Source organism: Sapajus apella, unplaced genomic scaffold, assembly GCF_009761245.1.
Source record: "Sapajus apella isolate SASKATOON/1434 unplaced genomic scaffold, GSC_monkey_1.0 scaffold62, whole genome shotgun sequence".
Classification (NCBI taxonomy): Eukaryota; Metazoa; Chordata; class Mammalia; order Primates; family Cebidae; genus Sapajus; species Sapajus apella.
The window spans coordinates 14,683,045-14,705,608 of NW_022437002.1; the positions used below are offsets into that span (position 1 = coordinate 14,683,045).

A 22,564-nucleotide genomic window follows, 5' to 3' on the forward strand; every position below is an offset into this window, starting at 1 on the left:
ACCATGTTGGTCAGGCTAGTCTTGAACTCCCGACCTCAGGTGATCCGCCCGCCCTGGCCTCCAAAGTGTTTGGATTACAGGCGTGAACCACCACGCCCGGCCCAATACTTCGTGCTTTTGCAGCTCTCGAGTATTTCCAGTGCTCGCTGTTTAAATTCCTGCCTCCATCAGCAGGCAGAAACTGACTCGCGAACTATTCCATCCCCAGCCGATAGTAGACGCTTAAAAAAGAACGAAAGACGGTGGGTGGAGGACTTCAATAACATCAGGTGGCAGCCTCAATTTTAACGTTTGTGAAACGTGGATAGTAATCCTTCTATCACATGGCTGTTGTCGGAATAAAATGGAAAAACCAAACAGGCTAGCTTGTTCAATTAAATCTGATTTGTGGTCAGTAGAAAAAGACATGAACACTCGAAGACACTTTATATATATATATGTACATGTATGCCTGGTAAAACGGATCAGAAGGCAGGTCCCCAGAGAACACACCCTCGCCTTAAACATGCTAAACATGCTGAGCCCAGGCTGTCTGAGCCTGCGTGGTCCCTCCAAGGTGACTGCTCCGACAAAAGCGTAAGCTCCTCAAACGCATACGTTTAAGGCAATTCCAGAAACCCTCGGCTGTGTCGCCACAACACAGCCATTAAAGAAAAGATGACTCTATACCAGCAGTAATGTTCTCAGATCACAAGGACTGTATTTGGAGCAGGGAGGGAGGGAAGCCTTGTCTTTACGAAGGGCTAATACGTAGTCGGGCCCCCTTCCAATCCCGGGTCCGGCCGGGTAATTCCTGCCCAGCATTCGGGCGTGCCTTTTCTTCAGCTGGGACACAACCCTGAACGTGGGGCCCGCCAGCCCAGCTGCTGCCTCGTGGAAGTCACGTTCTCTCTGCCCGTCCTCTCGGGTACTCTATGGTTTTTGTGGCCGACTACTCTAATTCTAGTTCCGGTCTCTATGGCGGCCGGCGGAGGCAGGAACGGTTGTAGGTCGGCTGAATTAGCCGCCAAAGGGCCAATGAGAGTGGAGGACTGATAAAATATTATCCAGTAGAAGTCAGGAATTGGGGTCAGGTGGGCAGATTGACAGCAGCACTGGCCAGTTAACAACGCCTAGGGCGGGTCGATCGTAGGGCTTATCCCGCCTGTCCCGCCATTCTCGCTAGTTCGATCGGTAGCGGGAGCGGAGAGCGGACCCCAGAGAGCCCTGAGCAGCCCCACCGCCGCCGCCGGCCTAGTTACCATCACATCCCGGGAGGAGCCGTAGCTGCCGCAGCCGGCCCCAGTCACCATCACCGCAACCATGAGCAGCGAGGCCGAGACCCAGCAGCCGCCCGCCGTCCCCCCCGCCGCCCCCGCCCTCAGCGCCGCCGACACCAAGCCCGGCACTACGGGCAGCGGCGCAGGGAGCGGTGGCCCGGGCGGCCTCACATCGGCGGCGCCTGCCGGCGGGGACAAGAAGATCATCGGTGAGGGCCGGACGGGGACGGGGGTGGGGCCCTCGGGCAGCCTGGCAGCGGAACCGTTAGCCTGAGCAGGGCGAGCCGGCGGGCGCGCGGCCGGCGGGGACCGACTCCGCGGCGCGCGGCCGCCCCTCCCCCAGCCCCCCAACTCACCCTCACGGGGGCCCGCCCGGCAGGCGCGCGCGCGCGCTGCCTCCCGCGCCCCCTGTGGACCCCGCGCGGACGCGCGCCCCTCCCCCTGCGGCCGCGCGCCCGCCAACCGCGTGTGCGACGGGGTCCCCTCCCCGCCGACCGGCCTCGTGCGCTCTGGCCCGCACGCCGTTGTTCGCGTCTCCCCCACCCAGCTCTCTTCCGCGTGTGCTAGGAGGGCGCGGCGCACCGCCTACGCAGGCCGGAGTGGGCCGGGGCGGCTTCCCCTTCCCTCACGTGCTCTCTGCCCGCGGCCTGCGCACACACCCATCCTGGGCCCGCTCCCCGGGCCTGCCCTGGAGCGCCCCGCGGCTTCAGACTCACCCACGTGTGCGGCGGCGGCGTGGCCCGGCACCCGGGAGGTGGAGAGAAAGGGCTGTCAGGTGGCCGCGCGGGCAGCGTGCGAGGGACCGGATACCGAAGCCGGGCGGGTTTGGAAAAGGATAGATGGTAATCGTGGCTTGTTTTGCTTTGTTTTCTTTTCCAGCAACGAAGGTTTTGGGAACAGTAAAATGGTTCAATGTAAGGAACGGATATGGTTTCATCAACAGGTGAGCTCCCGGGCCCTGAAGCCTCCATCCCACCGTCTCGCTTGTTGCCTGCTCTGTCGGCTTCTCAGCGCTTGGGAAGCCCCAGTCCACAGCCCTGTTCTGAAGGGCCAGAAGGGCGTTTACTACCTCTTGTGTATTAATGTGATTTTTTTTTTTTTTTAATATATATTCCTTGACGATTGGAGGGATTTGTGGATCTAGAGAAGGTCTTTGTTTTGCAGCAAAATGTTAATTTGAAGCCAACTTCAAAGGCTTCGTTACAGTACAAAGCAATTTAAAAGGCAAGCGGAGTGAATGACCCATGCCTTAACAGGGTAAACGGGAAACTACGGTCCTGTACATTTTTATCCTTGTTATCCTTTTCTACTTTATTGAACTCGGTGTTTGAGAGTGTGAGCCACTGACATCGGATATTTACGCCTTGTTAACATTTTGAGGGTAAGATTTGACTTGTCAAGTATATGAGGTTTTGTCACCTTTACCGAGAAGTTGTGTTGCCTTTGTTTCACCTTCACTGTAATACCTTAGATAAATCTTATAAATTTTATGTTAGCACCAGAGAGAACCTGTTTTTATTTGCTCATAGAATAAATAATGTATCAGCAAGAAAATGGTTCTTTGCTTTCTTCAGTTCTTATTTTTCATTCTTCCTTGTCCTAAAATCATACCGATTAAATCGATTTCTATTAGATCTCTGGCTGTAGCCTATTTAGAGTGGCCATAGTCCCTGGTAACTTGACATTGTTGTTCTTGCTTGAAGGCAAAGCTGCAGGCTACATCTTTAGGACTTACCCTTCGGGTTGTTGCTGGTAATGTGCAGTACACTGGATTCCATGGGCTCCCTTGTGAGCCTGGCATCATTTTCAAGATGGCTGCCAAGGCTAGTAGTGCAGTTACATGGTTGTAGAGCCCTGGGTATGCCAATAGCAATCTTGGCCTCATAGGTATGGTACGTAGTGCCATCTCAGCATTCTCTTACTGTAGAAGACCTAAGCAGATGATTAAAAGAACAATTAAGAATGTTTGTGGAACGGACAACAAATAGACGAAATCAAGCTTAAGGACAGACATAATCATCGCTTGTTGAAAAACCGTTCATTAATCAATCATTATTGTGGAAACACTCAGAGTAAGAGATAAGCATTTGATGGTCTATTCTTTACTTTTGCAATTGTGGGAAAACGTTTTGTTTCTTCCAAAATCTTAGGATTTTCCAACCTTCTATGCTGTTGCCACTGTTGTGGCTGAAACTACGTTTTTCATTAATTTTTTGATAATGGATTATTAGCAAGGAAGGAAGGGAATGCTTATATATGATTGGTATACTGATAGCTTTTTAACTGATCTCTCTGAACTTATTAGTGTTTTAGTTTGTATTTCTGTCTCCGAACTAGTCTAACCCTTAAACCAGTGGTTTTCAAATTTAAGTGTGCTTGCCTAGGTCTGGGTACATTTTTAGCAAGAATGATAATGTGGGCCATACCTTCAAAATCACTGCTTTTAACCCTTGACCCAATGTAATGGTAACTTTGGTGTGCAGATTTGCAGCCTTTTCAGTGGATAGATTGCAGTTTTGTATGTATTTAAGAAGTTTTAGTGTGTGCCTTGTTTTGCTGCATTTTAAGTGGCGTAGGTTATCACATTTTAAAAAATCAAGTTTTATCCAAAATAAGAGTAATTCTTTATAAGTATTTCATGAGGTGCCATTCATTGAATATCTCTGTTCTGAATTGGAATCAACTCAATTGGTCATCCTCCAGGGCAAATTGTGAATTGGCTTTTGATGGTCTTTTGTTTGGACTATCCTAACCTTAATTATTTTGTTAAATTGACTGGTTAAAATGTTCTTTATCCTTCTGAACTGGTTGTTTTAATGATTCTGAGACTTTTTGATAAGATGGTGTAAAATCCGACTCTAAATAAATAAAGGGAAGGTTTGCTTTAATTAAAGAAAATATGTGTTAAAAGAAATCAGTTTGGAAGCCAGCAGTTGGTTCTATATGTAGTTCATATAGTAGAACAAATAGACTTGGCTGGAGGCACCTGGTTCTTAAGAGGGAAGGAGACAGACTGACACATTACATGTGCTGTTTTCTGTATAAAGGAGAGGGTGCAGTATTTGGGATGACTACTGAGACAACTTTTAATTGCAATTTTTGGGTGCGCTGGATTATATATTCTAGAATTGTGAGATTTTGTTGTTGTTGCCCAGGCTGGAGTGCAGTGGTGGGCTCACCACAGCCCCCACCTCCCAGGTTCAGATGATTCTCCTGCCTCTGCCTCTCAAGTAGCTGGGATGACTGGCATACGCCACCACACCCAGCTAATTTTCTACTTTTAGTAGAGACGGGGGTTTCTCCCTGTTGGTCATGCTGGTCTTGAACTCCCCATCTCAGGTGATTTGCCTGTGTTGGCCTCCTAAAGTGTTGGGATTACAGGTGTGAGCCACTACACCCAGCCACGATATTTTGTTATTTTATGTAAATTTTTTGTCTTTAAAAGACAGATAATTTCATTGTAAATGTGTTTATTCCAGCCTGAATTACCACCTCTGAATTGTTACAACCTTGTTAAACTTGATTCATTAAAGGGCTTCTCCCTGATGATTATATTGCGTAGAAAGTGCTAAATAACCTGAGCATAGAGCTTTTCAAAATAGCGAAAGTTTTGGCTTTATTTTGTTAGACTATGTGATCAAGAAATTCTGAGAAATTCATTGAGTTATTCGTTTGTGAGCTGTGTCTACAAAAGATAATTGGAGAATGTGACTAGAGGGGTTTGTTAGCTCCTCCCCCATCACTGTCAAATTTTATTAGTGGTTGAGGATTGACCCAAATTCACCAAAGATTACCATGAATTGATAACAGTTTATAGTGACCAGAATAGGAATATTTTTGTTCTAGAGTATTAAAAATGTTTAATATTTAGAGCAAAGGTTACAAATTTGTGACCTACTGGCTAAAACTACTCCCAGATGCTTTGATTGGACAGTACAGTGTTGTTAAAAGGAATTGGGATTAGTTACTAACATCATAATTCAGGCAGTAACACCAAGTAATCCAGATTATTATATTAAGATCGGAACTTTAGCTAGCTTTGGGGGTGTGTATTTCCACATAAATAAAAACCACCTGGCAGTATTTTCACCGCATTTAGGTGGGGTATGCCTTTTTTTTTTTTTTTTTTTCTTCCGGATGGCCTGTCATGCTTAGTTGTCTTAGGTTGCTGACTTCCCTTCACACCTGGCCTTTGTGTATGCATTTGAGTTTTTTACTCTTGGTCTAGGAAGATGTAATAAACCAAGCTAGGGAAAGGTTTAGCTGTCTCTCTTCAGTCATGCCTATCAGGTTTAGTATCCCATTGGGGTGGGGGCTCCCTTGTGGGGATTCCATGTGTATGTAAAAGGTGACTTCTTTCAAACGTTGGTGAAAATACACGTAGCTAACAAGTATTTATACTAGGGTCTATTTTAAATCCTTAAGATTAGCCAAGTCACTTAATCTTTAAAAACCTTTGATGTAGGCTGGGCTTGGTGGACCATGCCTGTAATCTCAGCACTTTGGGAGGCCAAGGCCGGCGGATCACTAGGTCAAGAGATCAAGACTATCCTGGCCAACATGGTGAAACCCATCTCTACTAAAAATACGAAAATTAGCTGGTGCGGTGGTGCACGCCTGTAGTCCCAGCTACTTGTGAGGCTGAGGCAGGACAATTGCTTCGACTGGGGAGGCAGAGTTTGCAGTGAGTGGAGATCGTGCCATTGCACTCCAGCCAGCCAACAGAGCAAGACTCTGTCTCAAAAAAAAAAAAAAAAAAAACCTTTGAGGTGTAGGGACTATCACTCTGTGAGGCACAAAGAATTTATTACTTGCCCCACCCCCACTCCATAAGCATATCTGATAAGTGGCAGTCAGGATTGGATCTTAGTTTTCTGACTCTGGAGTTAGTGTTCACCAACTGCTGTTAACGCTATCTCTGAAATAGACCCTAGCCATCTTCAATTTGATTGTTCACATAGTTAGAGGTAATTTCTTAGGGTGATTATTTTTAGAGCCATTGAAAGACTCTTAAATGATCAGAGTATGTCACTGGGGCTCTTGTGTTTTAGCCAACTCCTGGCTCCCTACATTTGAAAAGCTTTTGGCCTTTCACTGTCTACTTTGTGAAGTTTAGGATTGTGAAAAATTCTGGTTTAGCATGTAGGTCAGCTTTACAAATAAAAGGACTTGCTTAATTCCTAATATTGGGAGGCAAAGAATTAAAGGAGAGAACATCACACCATATCTCACTGAATCTTTTTTTTAATATGGCCTACAAGGTAAGCATAACTGCTGCCTTTTTATTTCTTTTTTCTTTTCTTTTCTTTTTTTTTTTTATGAGATGGAGCCTCACTCTGTAGCCCAGGCTGGTCTCAAACTCCTGACCTTGTGATCTGCCTGCCTCGCTTCCCAAAGTGCTGGGATTACAGGGGTGAGCCACCGTGCCTGACCAAGGGTGTTTAATAGAGAAGAAATACAATGATAAGTGGGGGTTATTATCTTACAGTCATCTGCAAGGCTTGGGAATTGATATGTGGTTGCTTTAGGTTATGGAGCATATAGATGCTAAATCCTGGAGTTTTTATAACCACAGGATTATAAATTAGTGTATGCAGTTAAGTGAATTAAAGTGTTAGACTGGCTTGGTATGGTAATCTGCAACAAAGTAGAAGAATAAGAGCATTTAGTTATGGATAAAGTTATGTATGGTAAGTCTTATTTAAGGCAGTATTGTGGATTGGCAAAAAAAAAAAAAAATTAGCCTATCTTTTATGTGGATAGATAATACAGCTAGAATAAAGATAGTTGTGTTTTAGGGATGGCAGGGTGGTCAAATATGGTGAATATGCTGGAGTAGCATCCTTGAGTTTGGATGGATTGGGCCATGGAAAGCAAATGCTGGAATTTATGGTTCCAATGGCATGCAGACTGTCAGGCAAGCTGTAATTGTCTTTTGAGTTATTAAAAAGTTTTCCAGGGAAGTTACATTTTTTTGACTTTGTTTTCGTGTTTTGAGTTGCATTTTTTCTGTGTTTAAGACCCTGACCAATCTGGATAGACTAGTATAGGAGAGGGTGTAATTAGATTTTAATTTTAAAGACTCCCTAATATTAGTAATAAATGCCCAATAAATACTGAGAAGATTTGAGTGCCTACCTTAGTAAGTTATTAAATGTTTAGTATAGTTTTTCTCATTTTGCAGGTAAAAAAGCCAGTGAGGCGCTTAACAAAATGTTTTGGCATTAGGGAAAGCTTAAAGACTTTTCTGGTTACAGAGCTGTTAATAGTTGAATCAAGACTAAAAATCTAGCAGGGCATGGTCGTGCACACCTGTAGTCCCAGCTACTCATGGCTGAAGTGCGAGAACTTGAACCCGGAAGACAGAGGTTGCAGTGAGCCAAGATTGCCACTGCACTCCAGCCTGGGCAACAGAGTGAGACTCTCCCCAAAAAAAATAAATGAGTACTGTTTTTTTGTTCTTGCTTGCTTGCTTAGATCTCCAAAGGGGTTAAATAATGTAAATATCGCATATATTTCCATTTTTAACACCATATTTGTTTCCATTTTTTTAGCAATAGAAAATGATAAAAAATGTTTTCTCCAATATAATAATACAACTGGGAAATATTATAGACAGTCATACTAACCCAATGAATAAGATTCACAAGAAGCAAAATTTTTTGGCGGGGGTGGGTTCTATATTGTTACATATATACGGGGCACCAGCACCAGAACCAAATTTAGAGGAATACTTTTTATTTCTAATTAAAAAAAATCAATAGAGGACAGTCCTCTGGCCTGCAAGTCTAATTGTACATATGTATGTTTCACACTATGCAGGTGGTCAAGAAGAATACAAAGAAATACTTTATCCAAATTTGGAGTTTAGGGCCTGATTGTCCTAGCTTAAGCCTGTAGGAACTTGACAGCTTATTCATACCTCTCATCTTTAGTCATGGTTTTCTTTCTCCATCCTTTTCCTCCTTAACTACTCTGTGCCATTTAGACTTGAAATTTTCTTTTTGGATTATCTTTATTACTGTATAACTTTTATTTTTAGAATATTCCCTATTTCTATAAGTAGGTGGGGGAGCTAGAGCTAGAAAAGGGTCAGTTTCAGTGTTAATTTCCCAGCAAGCACCTGAGAGCAAAACTGAACAGAAAAGAATATTGATAGCTAGCAGAGCAGTGACACCTACACCCAGAAAGCTGCACTGCAACTGTCTAATAAAAGGCTCTCCTTTGTTATAACTCTTCCAATTTAAACTAGAAAATTCTGACTGGTTGCAAATTCAAAGCAGATCCATGCATTTAAATCACTGGTTCAACAAATCACTCTTTTTAATGTTAACAATATTTTTATTGTAATTGATGTTTTTAATAAATATCTTGAGCTTGAAGCCCTGGCTATTCCTTTTGGAGTACTGTTTTTTCTGTCATGACGTTGATCAGTGAACTATATTGGTTTCACATATCTATCTTTGTACTCACAAAACACCTTACTGTTTTTGCAGGAGTGACATTACCATGCGTGTAATCCCAGCTTTGTACTTTCTCTGTTCAGAGACAGGGTCTTGCTCTGTTGCCCAGGATGGAGTGCTATGGCATGATTAGAGCTCACTGCACCCTCAATTCCTGGACTTGAGTGGGAGCCCAGCTAATTATTTTTTTGTAGATACAGGGTCTTACCACATTGCCCAGGCAGGTCTCAAACTCTTGGCTTCAAGAAATTCTCCTACCTTGGCATGCCAAGTGCTGGGATTACAGGCATGAACCACCACACCAGCCTAACTGGTGTGCTTTTTTAAGACGGAATTTCGCTCTTGTCACCCAGGCTGGAGTGCAATGGCGCAGTCTCGGCTCACCGCAACCTCCGCCTCCTGGGTTCAGGCAATTCTCCTGCCTCAGCCTCCTGAGTAGCTGGGATTACAGGCGCGCACCACCATGCCCAGCTGATTTGTATTTTTAGTAGAGACGGGGTTTCACCATGTTGACCAGGATGATCTCGATCCCTTGATCTCGTGATCCACCCGCCTCGGCCTCCCAAAGTGCTGGGATTACAGGCATGAGCCACCGCGCCCGGCTGGTGTGCTATTTTTAAGAAAATCGTCGTTTTGGTAAAATTTTCTAATATTCCTTTTATAACCCTGAAGTAAATTCATAAACTACTTTTAATATTTTTTGTTGCTGAATATGATGATACTGATAATGTGAATACCTGTTTGTAACTGCATTAGAAGGCATAACAGTCAATGCCACCACAAAATGGATTGATAAATGATGTATTATCCAGATACCATGAGTAGCATTATCAATAATGAAAAATTCTCCATGGAAGCTGCATTTTTAGTGAATTTAATGCATGTTAAAGCAGTACAGAAATACATACACGACTCAGATAATAAACAAATTTACGTTCTATACCAAATCTTTGGATAGTCTTCCAGCAACTGATACCCCCACTTCCATTAATGCAAATAGTGCTCCCTATCTTTGGAAAAATTTTATATATATATATATGTGTATATATATATATATATATTTTTTTTTTTTAGATAGAGTCTCATTCTGCCGCCTAGGGTGGAATGCAGCGGCTTGCTGCAACCTCTGCCTCTCAGATTCATGCAATTCTCCTGCCTCACCCTCCAGAGTAGCTGGGACTACAGGCACATGCTGCCATGACTGGCTAATTTTTTGCACTTTTAGTAGAGACAGGGTTTCATGATGTTGGCCAGGCGGATCTCTCAAACTCCTGGCTTCAGTGATCCTCCCACCTTGGCCTCCCAAAGTGCTGGGATTACAGGCATGAGCTACTGCACCTGGCCTGGAAAAACTTTAAGTGCTCTGCAGGGGGATTTATTGCCCCCATTGAAAATCACTGTTCTAGACTTTGCCTGCCTTTATTTTTCATCCTCTGGTACCAGTTTTTTATTGTATTTCCCCTTAAAGCCTTACAGTTTGAAATTCAGTCATGCTGGAGAGCAGAACTAATAAATGATGACTGTAATCTGTTTTTGTGGTGCCTGTGGAACTATGGACAGATGTACATTGTGTACAGCCATCATTTCCCTAGGCATACCTAATCACATAGCTTGAAAGTTCGGTTTTCAGTCACTTGCCTCAAGTAACTTTTACAGTCTTCCTGTTCCGTTTTTTTTAAAATTATCCCTTTCCCATAAGTTTGAAATGTTCATATAATAATCCAAGTTATTGTTATACCTGAGCGAGTTTAAACAGAAGCACCATGCTCTGAGTTTGTTGAGAGTCCACTTTTAGTGCCAGCCCTGTTTCTCAGAAAATTGATTACAAAGATACCAGGTGTCTCAGACCACAAGCTTTCAGAACAGAATGCCCTACATAGCTCAGGGTGGGCAAAATGGAGTTAGCAGGATTATTCAAAATGTATTCATTACAGTCAAACTAGGGTATTTCATTATAATTTACAGATCAAAATTATAATTTTTTTTTAAGACGGGGTTTCGCCATGTTGGTCAGGCTGGTCTTGAACTCCCGACCTCAGGTGATCCACCTGGCCGAATTATAATTAATTTTATGTGGATCCTTTGCATGTATTGCTCCTTAGTTCAGCAAGAAGCTAACAGTAAGCCAGTTTGTCTACTTCATTATAATCTTTGTTCCCTTTCTCATTAAACACTAGAGCTACTATTGAGCTTTTTCTCACTGACCTGATGGAATAAAGAGGGCGAGGCAGGATGCTACAGGCCTGGAAATCCATTTTCTCTCCAGTAGTGGTTCTTGCTCCTAGTATTATCACCTTAATCCCAGTCTCCAGGCTACAAAGTCAGATTATTCTCCACTTTCGACATCCAGTTATCCACACAGTCTTTCTCATTTTGCCTCAAAAAGAGATCTCAAATAAATATCTTCTCATACATAACCCCTTGGTCTGAACCTTCATCAGTCCTGGTCTGAACCTTCATCAGTCCTGGTTTGGGCTTGTGGAGTAGCTTTTTTATAACTAACTGGTTGGGCTTTTCCTACATTCAAACATATCTTATCACCCAAAGTCCACAGTTAACATTAGGTTTCATTTTTTGTATTGTACATTCTTTGAGGGGAGGGGGCATTCTGCTCATTTTTATGATCTCAAGGAAAGTTGGTAGTTGGAAATGGTGAAGAGGAAATGATTGAGGATAAAGTGAGAACGTAATTACTACTTCTGTTGATAACCATGCTCTAGAGGTAAGAGGAGGGTGTGCTAGAACAGTTAATGTTTAATAGGATAAGGAGGGGCAGAACATGTTGCTAGTCACTGCTATCCTCTTAATTATGGCTCAGGAGGTCACACTTTAATTTCTTAGATTGGGGGGGGCGCTATCTTACAGGTAGTGAGGTTACAATTATTTGCAACAGCTTAAGTCTTTAAAGCAGAGAGCATGGTGGCTTGTGTCTTTTGATTTGCCAAATTTGCTGGTAGCTAGTTGGCAGCCAGAAAGTCTCTGAGAAAATTAATCTTTGGCAACATGAGATGTATTTCATTTTCTGACTTGTTCAACTTGGTTCTGTCTTGCAGGAATGACACCAAGGAAGATGTATTTGTACACCAGGTGAGTGCTTGTGTAGATACTTGCGCTTCTGATTCAAGGATTGTGAGAAGAAAAGGTTAGATGTTCTCAACTTTGGTTCCTTGTGAAAGTTAAGTCCAACTACCAGTTTATTTACTTAACTACAGGAGTAGTAGTAGCATGCTTCAAATGTATACATTGAAACATTGTGTTAGAGTCCACTTAATTCTCCTAGACATTTCAGATTGGAATTTTGTTAACAGCTGTGGCTTTCTCAAATGTTGAGTCAAACTCATTGCACTAAATATTTATACCTAATCTCAGATGAACAAATTACTCCATGATTCTAAAGTTGAACACATAATGTTGCTATAAATACACAAACTTTGGCAAGAAGCTTTCAGAGCTTTTAGGTCTACCTGTAGGGACAAATCTCCATAATCATGGGTAAATAAGGTAGACCTGCAAAACAGTATTGCAGTGAATACTCGAAAAGTAGCATAGAGAGCCTTCTACTTATTCTAAATCACTTTAAATAAAAAAAAAAAAAAAAAAACCTTTGGAGAGTTTTGGCTGGCTTCAAAAATAAAAAATCATCACTAGTTTAAGGTTAAATGAGAGGCAGTGTGACAAGGTTGGCAGCTGCTCGTTAAATAATTTTTAGATTGGCTTCCAGTGTTTTGGGAAGAGAACATTGTTAACATAGGATGAGTACTACATGTTGACTTTCTCCTCAAATATCATTTAAGGAAAATGGACATTCAGGAATTAAGAATACTGCTAAAGTAAACCACTGCATGAGGTATGTTAGTACCTCAAATTTACGTATGTTACAGACTGCACTGAATGTACTTACCTTCCCAGATATGAAATTGGTAGGAAAAATACATGTGTTCAGTTTTCTTACTAAGACTGTTGGTATTGTCAACTTGTATTAAAACTAATTTGAGACCCTAACTACTTTTTTGTACTATAATCCAGAAATCAAAAGACCTAATGTCAATTTCCATACTCAACATTTAATTAGATACTACCTTACATGGCAGCATGTTTCTCATAGGAAGGACTGTCATGGGTTGGTGCTTTGTAGCTCACTGAAATATCCTATACAGCATTCAGTGACAATCAAGGAGGAAGCTATATCAATTTCTAGTACATCTAAAACCCAGTTGGTTAGTTTTGAGTCAAATGTAGTTATGGAAACATTTAAATTCTAAATGCAAATAAATACAAGACTACTTCAGACAAAATGTTATTTTAAAGGAAATGTTTTATAGAATTGGCATTCTTGTTTGGGTTCACTACTTACCTCTTCTTTTATTCCTCTTCTGCATGTTCAAAAGAATGTGTGTGTAGACTTAGGAAAAAGAGACAGCAAAGTTTATCAGTCTTGTTGCCTCTTGGCAAACCCTAAGGTTGGGGTTGGGGCAGGGGGTGGAGATGTTGATGAAAATAAAGACTTGGGATTTTAATTATCCATACTTCTGCTATCCCCTATGACTGCAGGTAATTGATAGTTGGCTATATATGAAAGGTGTGAAAATTATGTGACAGTTTAGATGACAGATGAGATCAATTATTTAACTCAACTCACCCAGTTGTACCGATTCACAAGGTGTCACCAATATGCTTTCATTTTTTTGGGGAAGTGGTTTCTTCATGTAGTGTTTCTTGGGACTTTGGCTGCTCAAGTCTTAGTGGTGTGTCAAGGAGACTGCAGTTCTGGGCAGCTTCGCTTAATTGGCCTCAGATTGGTTGGTTGTCCTGCTTCCTCTGCAATGGGAATGCATGAGTGATCCTGTAATGGATATAGCTGGGATTTGTAATGAACATGGATTTGGAGTCCCAATACCTGGGTTTAGAAATTCCCCTTACTTCCTGTGTGACCTTGGGCAAGTCACCTAACTTTAAAGCCTGTTACATTATCTGTAAAATGAGATTAACAATGCTTCACATACCCTCTGTCATAATGAAATTGAATAGGTAATAAGTGAAAGAATGTTGCAAAAAAAAATTTCGTAGAAACATGAAGTGTTACTCTTCCTCCCTTCTCCTAACAGTCTGGAGAAGCAGAAGCAACAAGTCTCTAATACAAGATTTATTGAATTCTGGGGAGGTGATAACTAACAGTTCCATGCAGTCAGATAATATAAAGAATGACATAGTTAATACATGCTAATTGCATTTCCACTGAAGTATTATCAGACAGATTGGAAGGATTTTGGTTGACATTTGTAATTGAGTTTGGTATGGTAACACAGGGACAAAGTTGGTTTGGTCAGCTTTGAAGCATGCACAACCAAACTTGCCTGTCATCTAAACTGACCCAGTGTGGGGCCACCTTCTACTATTAAGTGCAGTCTTTAGGGGATAGGTGGATATCCTCATTTGTTTAAAGTTACATATAATGCATTTGCAAAAAGCAGATTTTAAAATTTGTCTGTCTTGAGTGTTAAATTACTCGTTTTAGTTTTGTGAATAGTGCTAAAATGCTGGGGCCTTGTACGATTAGAGTATTTTGGTTGAAGTTGGGGATAGCGTGGTCCCCGCTTTCCTAACTTTATTGATGGTTTGGTCTTGTTTAAAGCAAATCTTAAGTGTATATCCAAACTAAAATAATATTGACTCTGGTACATTTTAAATGAAAAAGCACATTATTCTCCCCTGTTAATCTATTTTTGGAATGTGATATTACTAGACTGCCATAAAGAAGAATAACCCCAGGAAGTACCTTCGCAGTGTAGGAGATGGAGAGACTGTGGAGTTTGATGTTGTTGAAGGAGAAAAGGTGAGGATGCTTTTTGTGTAAAGGTTTGACTTCAGTATGGAAATATTTTGGAGGTCTCATCCATTAGGATGGTGGCTCTAATGTGGATGGATATGTTCAGGTGACCTCATGAACATAGGTGCATCAAGCCTAATGTTCTGGCTGCAGTTAGAAAGCAATCTCTTCAGAACAGTGAGGAACTGATATTTAGTCATTGCTATGCACCCCCGGCCACGCAAACGCCCTCCCCCCTTTTTTTTCCTTAACTTCATTTTGTTTTTTGCTTTGTTTGAAATTTGTTGAAAGTGTTCTGATTTCCTTTGTCACTATCAATATGTGATGGCTTTTGTAGGGTGCGGAGGCAGCAAATGTTACAGGTCCTGGTGGCGTTCCAGTTCAAGGCAGTAAATACGCAGCAGACCGTAACCATTATAGACGCTATCCACGTCGTAGGGGTCCTCCACGCAATTACCAGCAAAATTACCAGAATAGTGAGAGTGGGGAAAAGAACGAGGGATCAGAGAGTGCTCCCGAAGGCCAGGCCCAACAACGCCGGCCCTACCGCAGGCGAAGGTTCCCACCTTACTACATGCGGAGACCCTATGGGCGTCGACCACAATATTCCAACCCTCCTGTGCAGGGAGAAGTGATGGAGGTAAGTTTCGTCATCAGCAACAGCAATGTGATAAATTCCGGTAGGACTGTTTAGAGCAGTTAGACTGTTAATCTATGGAAAGTACCTTTGATTCCTAGTAAGACCAAAAAGGATTAATTTGTAGTGGAGTCACAATTACTAGATGGTCTGTTTTGTTTTTGTTTTTGTTTTTAACTCAGATTTGGATTTATCTCATTGCGTTTTTTATTATGTTACTGATACAGTAGGCTTGATTTCCATTATCTTTTTCAGGGTGCTGACAACCAGGGTGCAGGAGAACAAGGTAGACCAGTGAGGCAGAATATGTATCGGGGATATAGACCACGATTCCGCAGGTATGGTTCACATAAACATGTTTCTATTAAAATTTTCTCAAACCTTTGTTAGGACTCCGCACATCATGCCTCTCCTGCAGACTTCTTGACTCATTTTTCTGTTAACACTTCACGTTTTCTTTCATCAGATGCCTAAGTGCTGAACCTGAAGTCAGTTATCTCTGAGAATATATTCTTTGAATCTTCTTTGCTGGCACTCGTTAAAAACAGCTTGTATAGATGAGGTCTGCTTTATACATAATTTTTTTTTAATAATGAGGGTATGGAATTTCAAATTTTCTGTCCCTGAACTGATAAGAGAATATTTTAAACCACATCTTTTAAACCTGCCTCCTTGGTAGGGAGAAAGGAAAGCATTAGGAGTACCTGAATTGTACTATGGCATTAGCGAAGAATCAACAGTAAGTGTTACCACTTGAAATGGCATACATAATCTTCCACTAATCACTTCTCAGTTTAAGTATGTACCCCTTTTTTTTGAGTTGGGGGTAGACAACTAATCTATCTGCTTGGGTGGGTATTAGAAATCCTATTAATAGATGTAATTATTAGAGTAATCAAGCAAAAGTTCCATGAACCAAGCATATTTTAGTATATGCTGTGGTAGACTTTGAGGCAGTATTCCCAGTCCCACGGTGGTAGGATAGAATGGTGTAATAGATATTTCTCTACTGGTTTCATATTGAACCATTGAGTTTTCATAGGTCATCCCTAAAAGTTGATAGGTACTTTTGAAGAATCAAACCAGTATAATAATGCATCTTTGTATTTTTTTTTTTTTTTTTTTTTTTTTTTTTTGAGAGGGAGTTTCGCTCTTGTTACCCAGGCTGGAGTGCAATGGCGCGATCTTGGCTCACCGCAACCTCCGCCTCCTGGGTTCAGGCAATTCTCCTGCCTCAGCCTCCTGAGTAGCTGGGATTACAGGCATGTGCCAGCATGCCCAGCTAATGTTTTGTATTTTTAGTAGAGACGGGGTTTCACCATGTTGACCAGGATGGTCTCGATCTCTTGACCTCGTGATCCACCCGCCTTGGCCTCCCAAAGTGCTGGGATTACAGGCTTGAGCCACCGCGCCCGGCTAATAATGCATCTTAACTGATCACTTAAATAGCAACTTTTAAATCCCCAAATAATTGTCAAGTTTATTATTCTCTAAGTATCCAACATGTCCAAAACATACTGTGAGCCTATAAGAAGGAGTTTCTGTGTGTAGGTTTTGGAGCACTTAGTGGAGTTTTAGGAACTAGGGAATCTAGTTGATGTTGTAATACATGTATTTGTCAGCATATGTATATTGAGAGTTTTGCAAGAGCAGCTGATGTCATCATTCTTATTTGTGTTAATATATATATGTCCTGTCCTGAGTTTTCAGTTAAAAGAGCTGGGGTCCTAACTGATCACTACTACAATTGAAGATCTCTAATTCAGTTTTCTACCAGGAGACTGTGTTAACCAGCTGCTGGATGTTGAAGACAGATGGGTTTTTATTTTATTTTGGGAGACAGAGTCTCGCTCTGTCACCAGGCACCAGGCTGGAGTGCAGTGGCACAATCTTGGCTCACTGCAGCCTCCTCCTAGGTTCAAGCAATTCTCCTGTCTCAGCCTCCCAAGTAGCTGGGACTACAGGCGCACGCCACCATGCCCAGCTAATTCTTGTGTTTTTAGTAGAGACGGGGTTTCACCATCTTGGCCAGGATGGTCTCGATCTCTTGACCCCATGATCCACCCGCCTCGGTCTCCCAAAGTGCTGGGATTACAGGCGTGAGCCACCGCACCTGGCCGAGTTTTTATTTTTTATAGTAGGTCTGACATAGGCTCTCATGGCAGTACATCCATTAAGTAAATGGGTTCCAGCAGCAGAATCTTTGGTTTGCCTTTGTTTGTTTGTTTGTTTGGTTTGAGACTGAGTTCTGCTCTTGTTGCCCAGGCTGGAGTGCAGTGGTGCAGTCTTGGCTCACTGCAACCTCCGCCTCCCGGGTTCAAGCAATTCTCCTGCCTCAGCCTCCCAAGTAGCTGGGATTACAGGCATGTGCCACCGTGCCTGGCTAATTTTTGTATTTGTAGTAGAGACAGGGTTTTGCCATCTTGACCAGGCTGATTTGTAGCTCCTGACCCTCATGATCTACCCGCCTCAGCCTTCCAGAGTGTGGGGATTACAGGCGTGAGCCACCATACCCAGCTGGTTTACCTTTTTGTTAAACTGAAGAGCTGCTTAATTAAATGTTCTACCTAGTTTCATTGATGTCCTTAAAAATAGCATAATTTTGTGTTTGTATTCAATGCTTCAGTTTCACTGTTGAGTAAATTGTTTGTCTTTATATTGACAAACAAGTCTGAATTTGATTTGTCTCCTAAAAAGGTATCTTTGTCCATTGTTACCCCTTCAATACGTTTTGCCTTTTGGTTTTAGACTTAATGTCTGTGTGTTTCAATGTTGAGAATGCTCAATCCTCCAAATAGTTGCTGCAGTAACACATAATTGCTTTGAAGTTATCAGTGAATGTTAGACTTTCCAAACCTGTGCAGGAATCCTTTATTCAAATGAGAGTGAATGAAACATGCTGCCCCTAATGCATGGAATCGTGTAGTGAAATCCTGGCTAGTGTGAGTTTAATAGCAAAATTGATAGAGAACTCTTAAGACGGTATAGTACAATTTTCACTGAAACAGAGACAAATAGTAGGGGAAAATGGGAAGTCAAAAAGGGATTTTTTTGTTGTTGAGAAATAACATTTATAGGCTGAAATTTAATCGAGGATAACAGGTGATGGCAGGAAAGTGACTACTGGAAGTATTTTCTTCTTCAGAGAGGATGGGATTTTGCCCACATGTGAAAATGTTCTCCTTTTGTTAGGAATCTGATGTTTTCATGTGTAAGAGATAGGAATACATGGGCACACACCTATTAATGGAAAGGCGTGGAAGCCTTTGGTTGCTTCGTTGAGTCAAAAGAAGGAAGAAGTTTGAAAAGTTTGGGACAAAGATGTGAACCCTCTAGAAGAGAAAATAGAGATGGTAGATTTATAAATAATAGGATAATAATCAAAAATTAGAAGTGAGTTGACCCAGCTTGGCTCTGTTTTTCTAGCCATTTGAGCATCAGGCTCACATTCAACAGAGTTGGATTTGCCTGGCATTGGTTTATCCAAATGAAGACACTGGGGTAGGGATTAGTCATACGATTAATATTGGACTTTATACTTGGATAAAGGGGAGAAAGGGGAAAGTGAGGAGTTTTTATTTATTTATTTTTTTATTTTTGGTAGAGATGGAGTTGTACTGTGTTATTCAAGCAGTCTTGAACTCCTGGCCTCAAGTGATCCCCCCAAAGTGCTAGGATTACAGGTGTGAGCCATTGTGCCAGACGTGGGAGTGAGATGAATAGGTAATGGGATCACTGTATTACAGGTCCTAGATTAAGAATGACAAAACACTCCAAAAAAAAAAAAAATTTCTTTAGGTCTGGTGCTGTGGTTCATGCCTGTTCAAGACCAACCTGGGCAATGTAGCAAGACCCTATCTCTACCCCACCTGCCGCCCTCCTCTCCACCCCCCCCAAAAAAAAGCTGGGCGTAGTGGCCTGAGTCTCTACATCCCAACTATCAGAAGGCTGAGGTTGGAATATTTGAATCCAAGAGCCTGATCATGCCATTGGACTCCAACCTGAGTGACAAAGTGAATTACCCATAGAACCTCTTAAAAAAAAAAAAAAAAAAAAAAAAAAAAACTGAAAAGGCTTCAATTTCAGGACACTGAGGATAATACATTGTTGGAATGTACTACCTCAGCTTTACTTTGTAAAAAAGTGTACAACTCAGAGGCTTTTCGTATATTCACAAAGTTGAACAGCTGCAAGCACTAATCCCAGAATATTTTCATCACTCCAAGAAAACCTGTATCCATTAGCAGTCACTCCTCATTCCACTTTGCCCCAGCCCCTGGCCACTGTTTATCTTTTTAAACTTTATTATTCTGGACATTTCATATAAATGTAATGAATCATACATTATGTAGCTTTTTTTGTCTGGCTTTCATTTTTAGCACATATATTCGTGGCTTTTCCTGTCCTAGCACAGACCAGTGCTTGATTCCTTTTTATGGCCAAATCACACTCCTTTGTATTGTGTGCCATGTTTTGTTTATGCCTTAACTCCATGGATATTTGTACTTAAACTTTTTGGCTATTGTGAATATTCATGTAATGCCTGTACAGTTATGTGGATAAGCTCTTGGGTTTATAGACCTAGGAATGGAATTGTTGGGTCCTTTGCTAGCTCTGTTTACCCTTTTTGAGAAGCTGCCAAACTGTTTTCCACAGCTCACTGCACCATTTTACATTCCCACTAGCAATGTATGAGGGCTCCAGTTTTCCCACATCCTCACCAATACTAGTTATTTTCTGTCTTATGTATATAACCATTTTAGTGGGAGTGAAATGGTATTTCATTGTGATTTTAGCTTGCATTTCTCTAATGACAAATGGTTGCTGTATACTGTTACTTTTATGAAGGGGAAATGTTTGGTTTTGAACATGGTGGGTTTTGAACACATGCCTTTTTAGCAATTGTTCATCTGTAAAGGTTATACTGTTTACAGATTTGGTTACCACTTAGCCCATTTTGATCTTTTAGAATGACAGCAAAATGTTGATGGCATTTGCTTACTGTTAGCTTATTTCAGGATTCATTTTGTAATGCTATGAACAAAAAAGTTTGCTGGTCCATTAAAACCAGTTTTTAAAAGTCATCTTCCAGTTTATACTCCATCTCCTTACACAAATTGCCTACAGACCACTTGATACAGAGAACAGGCTGGGCATGATGAGTTAGTTGAGTGAACCAAGTGGTAACACTGGTGGGTGTGTTGAAGAGAAGAGGTTTTATTATTCTTAAGTTTGACAACATTCATTGCAGGGGCCCTCCTCGCCAAAGACAGCCTAGAGAGGACGGCAATGAAGAAGATAAAGAAAATCAAGGAGATGAGACCCAAGGTCAGCAGCCACCTCAACGTCGGTACCGCCGCAACTTCAATTACCGACGCAGACGCCCAGAAAACCCTAAACCACAAGATGGCAAAGAGACAAAAGCAGCCGATCCACCAGCTGAGAATTCGTCCGCTCCCGAGGCTGAGCAGGGCGGGGCTGAGTAAATGCCGGCTTACCATCTCTACCATCATCCGGGTAAGCAAGCCTGGAAGGCCACCATTTATGGCAGTCATGAATGGTGTCTGTTTCATTTTATTAATGCAAGAGTGGGGAAAAGTCAATTCTATCAGATAAGGAAAGCCACGTTATTTACATTGTGTTCTGCCCTATTCTTAATTACCTAAATATTTCATTTTAGGAGTATTGAGTATCAGAAACATATTTGGCCACCCCTCAGCTAGCTCTCAATTCTGACACTGGAGACCTGTATTCTCATGAGTATTTTGAACTATTAGAGCTTTCTATCAACTTTTTTGAACTTTATGATTTGACCAGTAAGCTGAGAAAAGTTTTCCTAGCTGTATTCTGAGAAATGTTAATTAACATTGTTATTTATGCATTATTTAATAAAAGAAGTAGGATAGCTGTTAGAATGAACCTATATGGTGACAGACAGAGTCTGTTTGGGTAAAGTGGCAACATCGATAAAATCTTTTTTTTTTTTTTTGAGACTGGAGTTTTGCTCTTGTCCAGGTGGGAATGCAATGGCGTGATCTCAGCTCACTGCCACCTCCGCCGCCCTGGTTCAAGTGATTCTCCTGTCTTCAGCCGCCTGAGTAGCTGGAGTTACAGGCATGAGCCACCATGCCCAGCTAATTTTTTGTATTTTTACTAGAGATGGGGTTTCTCCATGTTGGTCAGGCTGGTCTTGAACTCCTGACCTCAGGTAATCCACCCATCTCGGCCTCCCAAAGTGCTGGGACTACAGGCATGAGCCACTGTAATCATCTGTAGTTACTTTTTGTTGGTTTATTCAAACTGTAGGTTAATAATAATAATTTTCTGGCAGACCGCATGATACATTTATGTTCTTGTTACCAGCTCACTTGTTTTTTTTTGTTAACCTTCCAAAATTAAGGGATTCATTTTCATTCAGCTTTTTGCATGATACTGAGAGGTGTATGATTGTTGTTCCCTCCAAAATTAGCATTCAGCCAGAGGTGACTTGCTAGGTGGCAAAGGTCTGTTAATGTTTCCCAATATATAAGTAATGTAAACTAGAGCATGTACTACACTAAATGAAGATTACCGTGAATTCTACGTGATCATCTTTTTTTTTTTCTTTACAGTTTAGTCATCCAACAAGAAGAAATAAGAAATTCCAGCAATAAGAAATGAACAAAAGATTGGAGCTGAAGACCTTAAGTGCTTGCTTTTGCCCGTTGACCAGATAAATAGAACTATCTGCATTATCTATGCAGCATGGGGTTTTTATTATTTTTACCTAAAGATGTCTCTTTTTGGTAATAACAAACGTGTTTTTTAAAAAAGCCTGGTTTTTCTCAATACGCCTTTAAAGGTTTTTAAATTGTTTCATATCTGGTCAAGTTGAGATTTTTAAGAACTTCATTTTTAATTTGTAATAAAAGTTTACAACTTGATTTTTTCAAAAAAGTCAACAAACTGCAAGCACCTGTTAATAAAGGTCTTAAATAATTGTCTTTGTGTAAATTTCTGTCTAGTTTTGCTTTAGTTTATAAGTTCTTAGGTATTTATAGGACCCTTAGCTTAACCCGGTCTACAAATAGATGATGCTCACTGGTAATTCCCTCAAGTAAAATGTCTTTAAAATCTCTAATCCTTTTAAGTGGCATGCTTGTGGGTTCATACTAAAAATTACAAAATACATATTCTGATAACCTGGCTTTTTTTTTTTTTTTTTTTTTTGAGATGGAGTTTTGCTCTTGTTACCCAGGCTGGAAGTGCAATGGCTCACAATCTCGGCTCACTGCAACCTCCGCCTCCTGGGTTCAGGCAATTCTCCTGCCTTAGCCTCCTGAGTAGCTGGGACTACAGGCACATGCCACCATTCCCAGCTGATTTTTTGTATTTTTAG

The 22,564-nt window shown here is 41.4% G+C and overlaps 1 protein-coding gene across 2 annotated transcripts; it reads left to right on the forward strand.

The window, feature by feature from the left end:
- Positions 1-939: 939 nt before the first annotated feature.
- YBX1 (Y-box binding protein 1) lies at positions 940-22,169 on the forward strand. 2 transcript variants are annotated; one of them, XM_032247186.1, is made up of 8 exons: positions 940-1,468; positions 2,139-2,202; positions 11,776-11,809; positions 14,466-14,555; positions 14,887-15,189; positions 15,442-15,524; positions 20,438-20,703; positions 21,798-22,169. In XM_032247186.1, the coding sequence occupies exons 1-7, from the start codon at positions 1,303-1,305 to the stop codon at positions 20,670-20,672; spliced, it is 975 nt and encodes a 324-aa protein (XP_032103077.1). In that variant the 5' UTR covers positions 940-1,302; the 3' UTR covers positions 20,673-20,703; positions 21,798-22,169. The 2 variants fall into 2 exon arrangements, with proteins under 2 accessions (XP_032103077.1, XP_032103078.1); XM_032247187.1 differs by lacking the exon at positions 14,466-14,555.
- The last annotated feature ends 395 nt before the right edge of the window (positions 22,170-22,564 follow it).

Excerpts from the sequence above, each read along its gene's own strand:
- YBX1 (XM_032247186.1), top strand. The coding sequence starts at position 1,303 with ATGAGCAGCGAGGCCGAGACCCAGCAGCCGCCCGCCGTCCCCCCCGCC. Across the intron at positions 2,203-11,775 it reads GGATATGGTTTCATCAACAG|GAATGACACCAAGGAAGATG; the intron begins GTGAGCTCCCGG and ends TCTGTCTTGCAG. Across the intron at positions 15,525-20,437 it reads TATAGACCACGATTCCGCAG|GGGCCCTCCTCGCCAAAGAC; the intron begins GTATGGTTCACA and ends CATTCATTGCAG.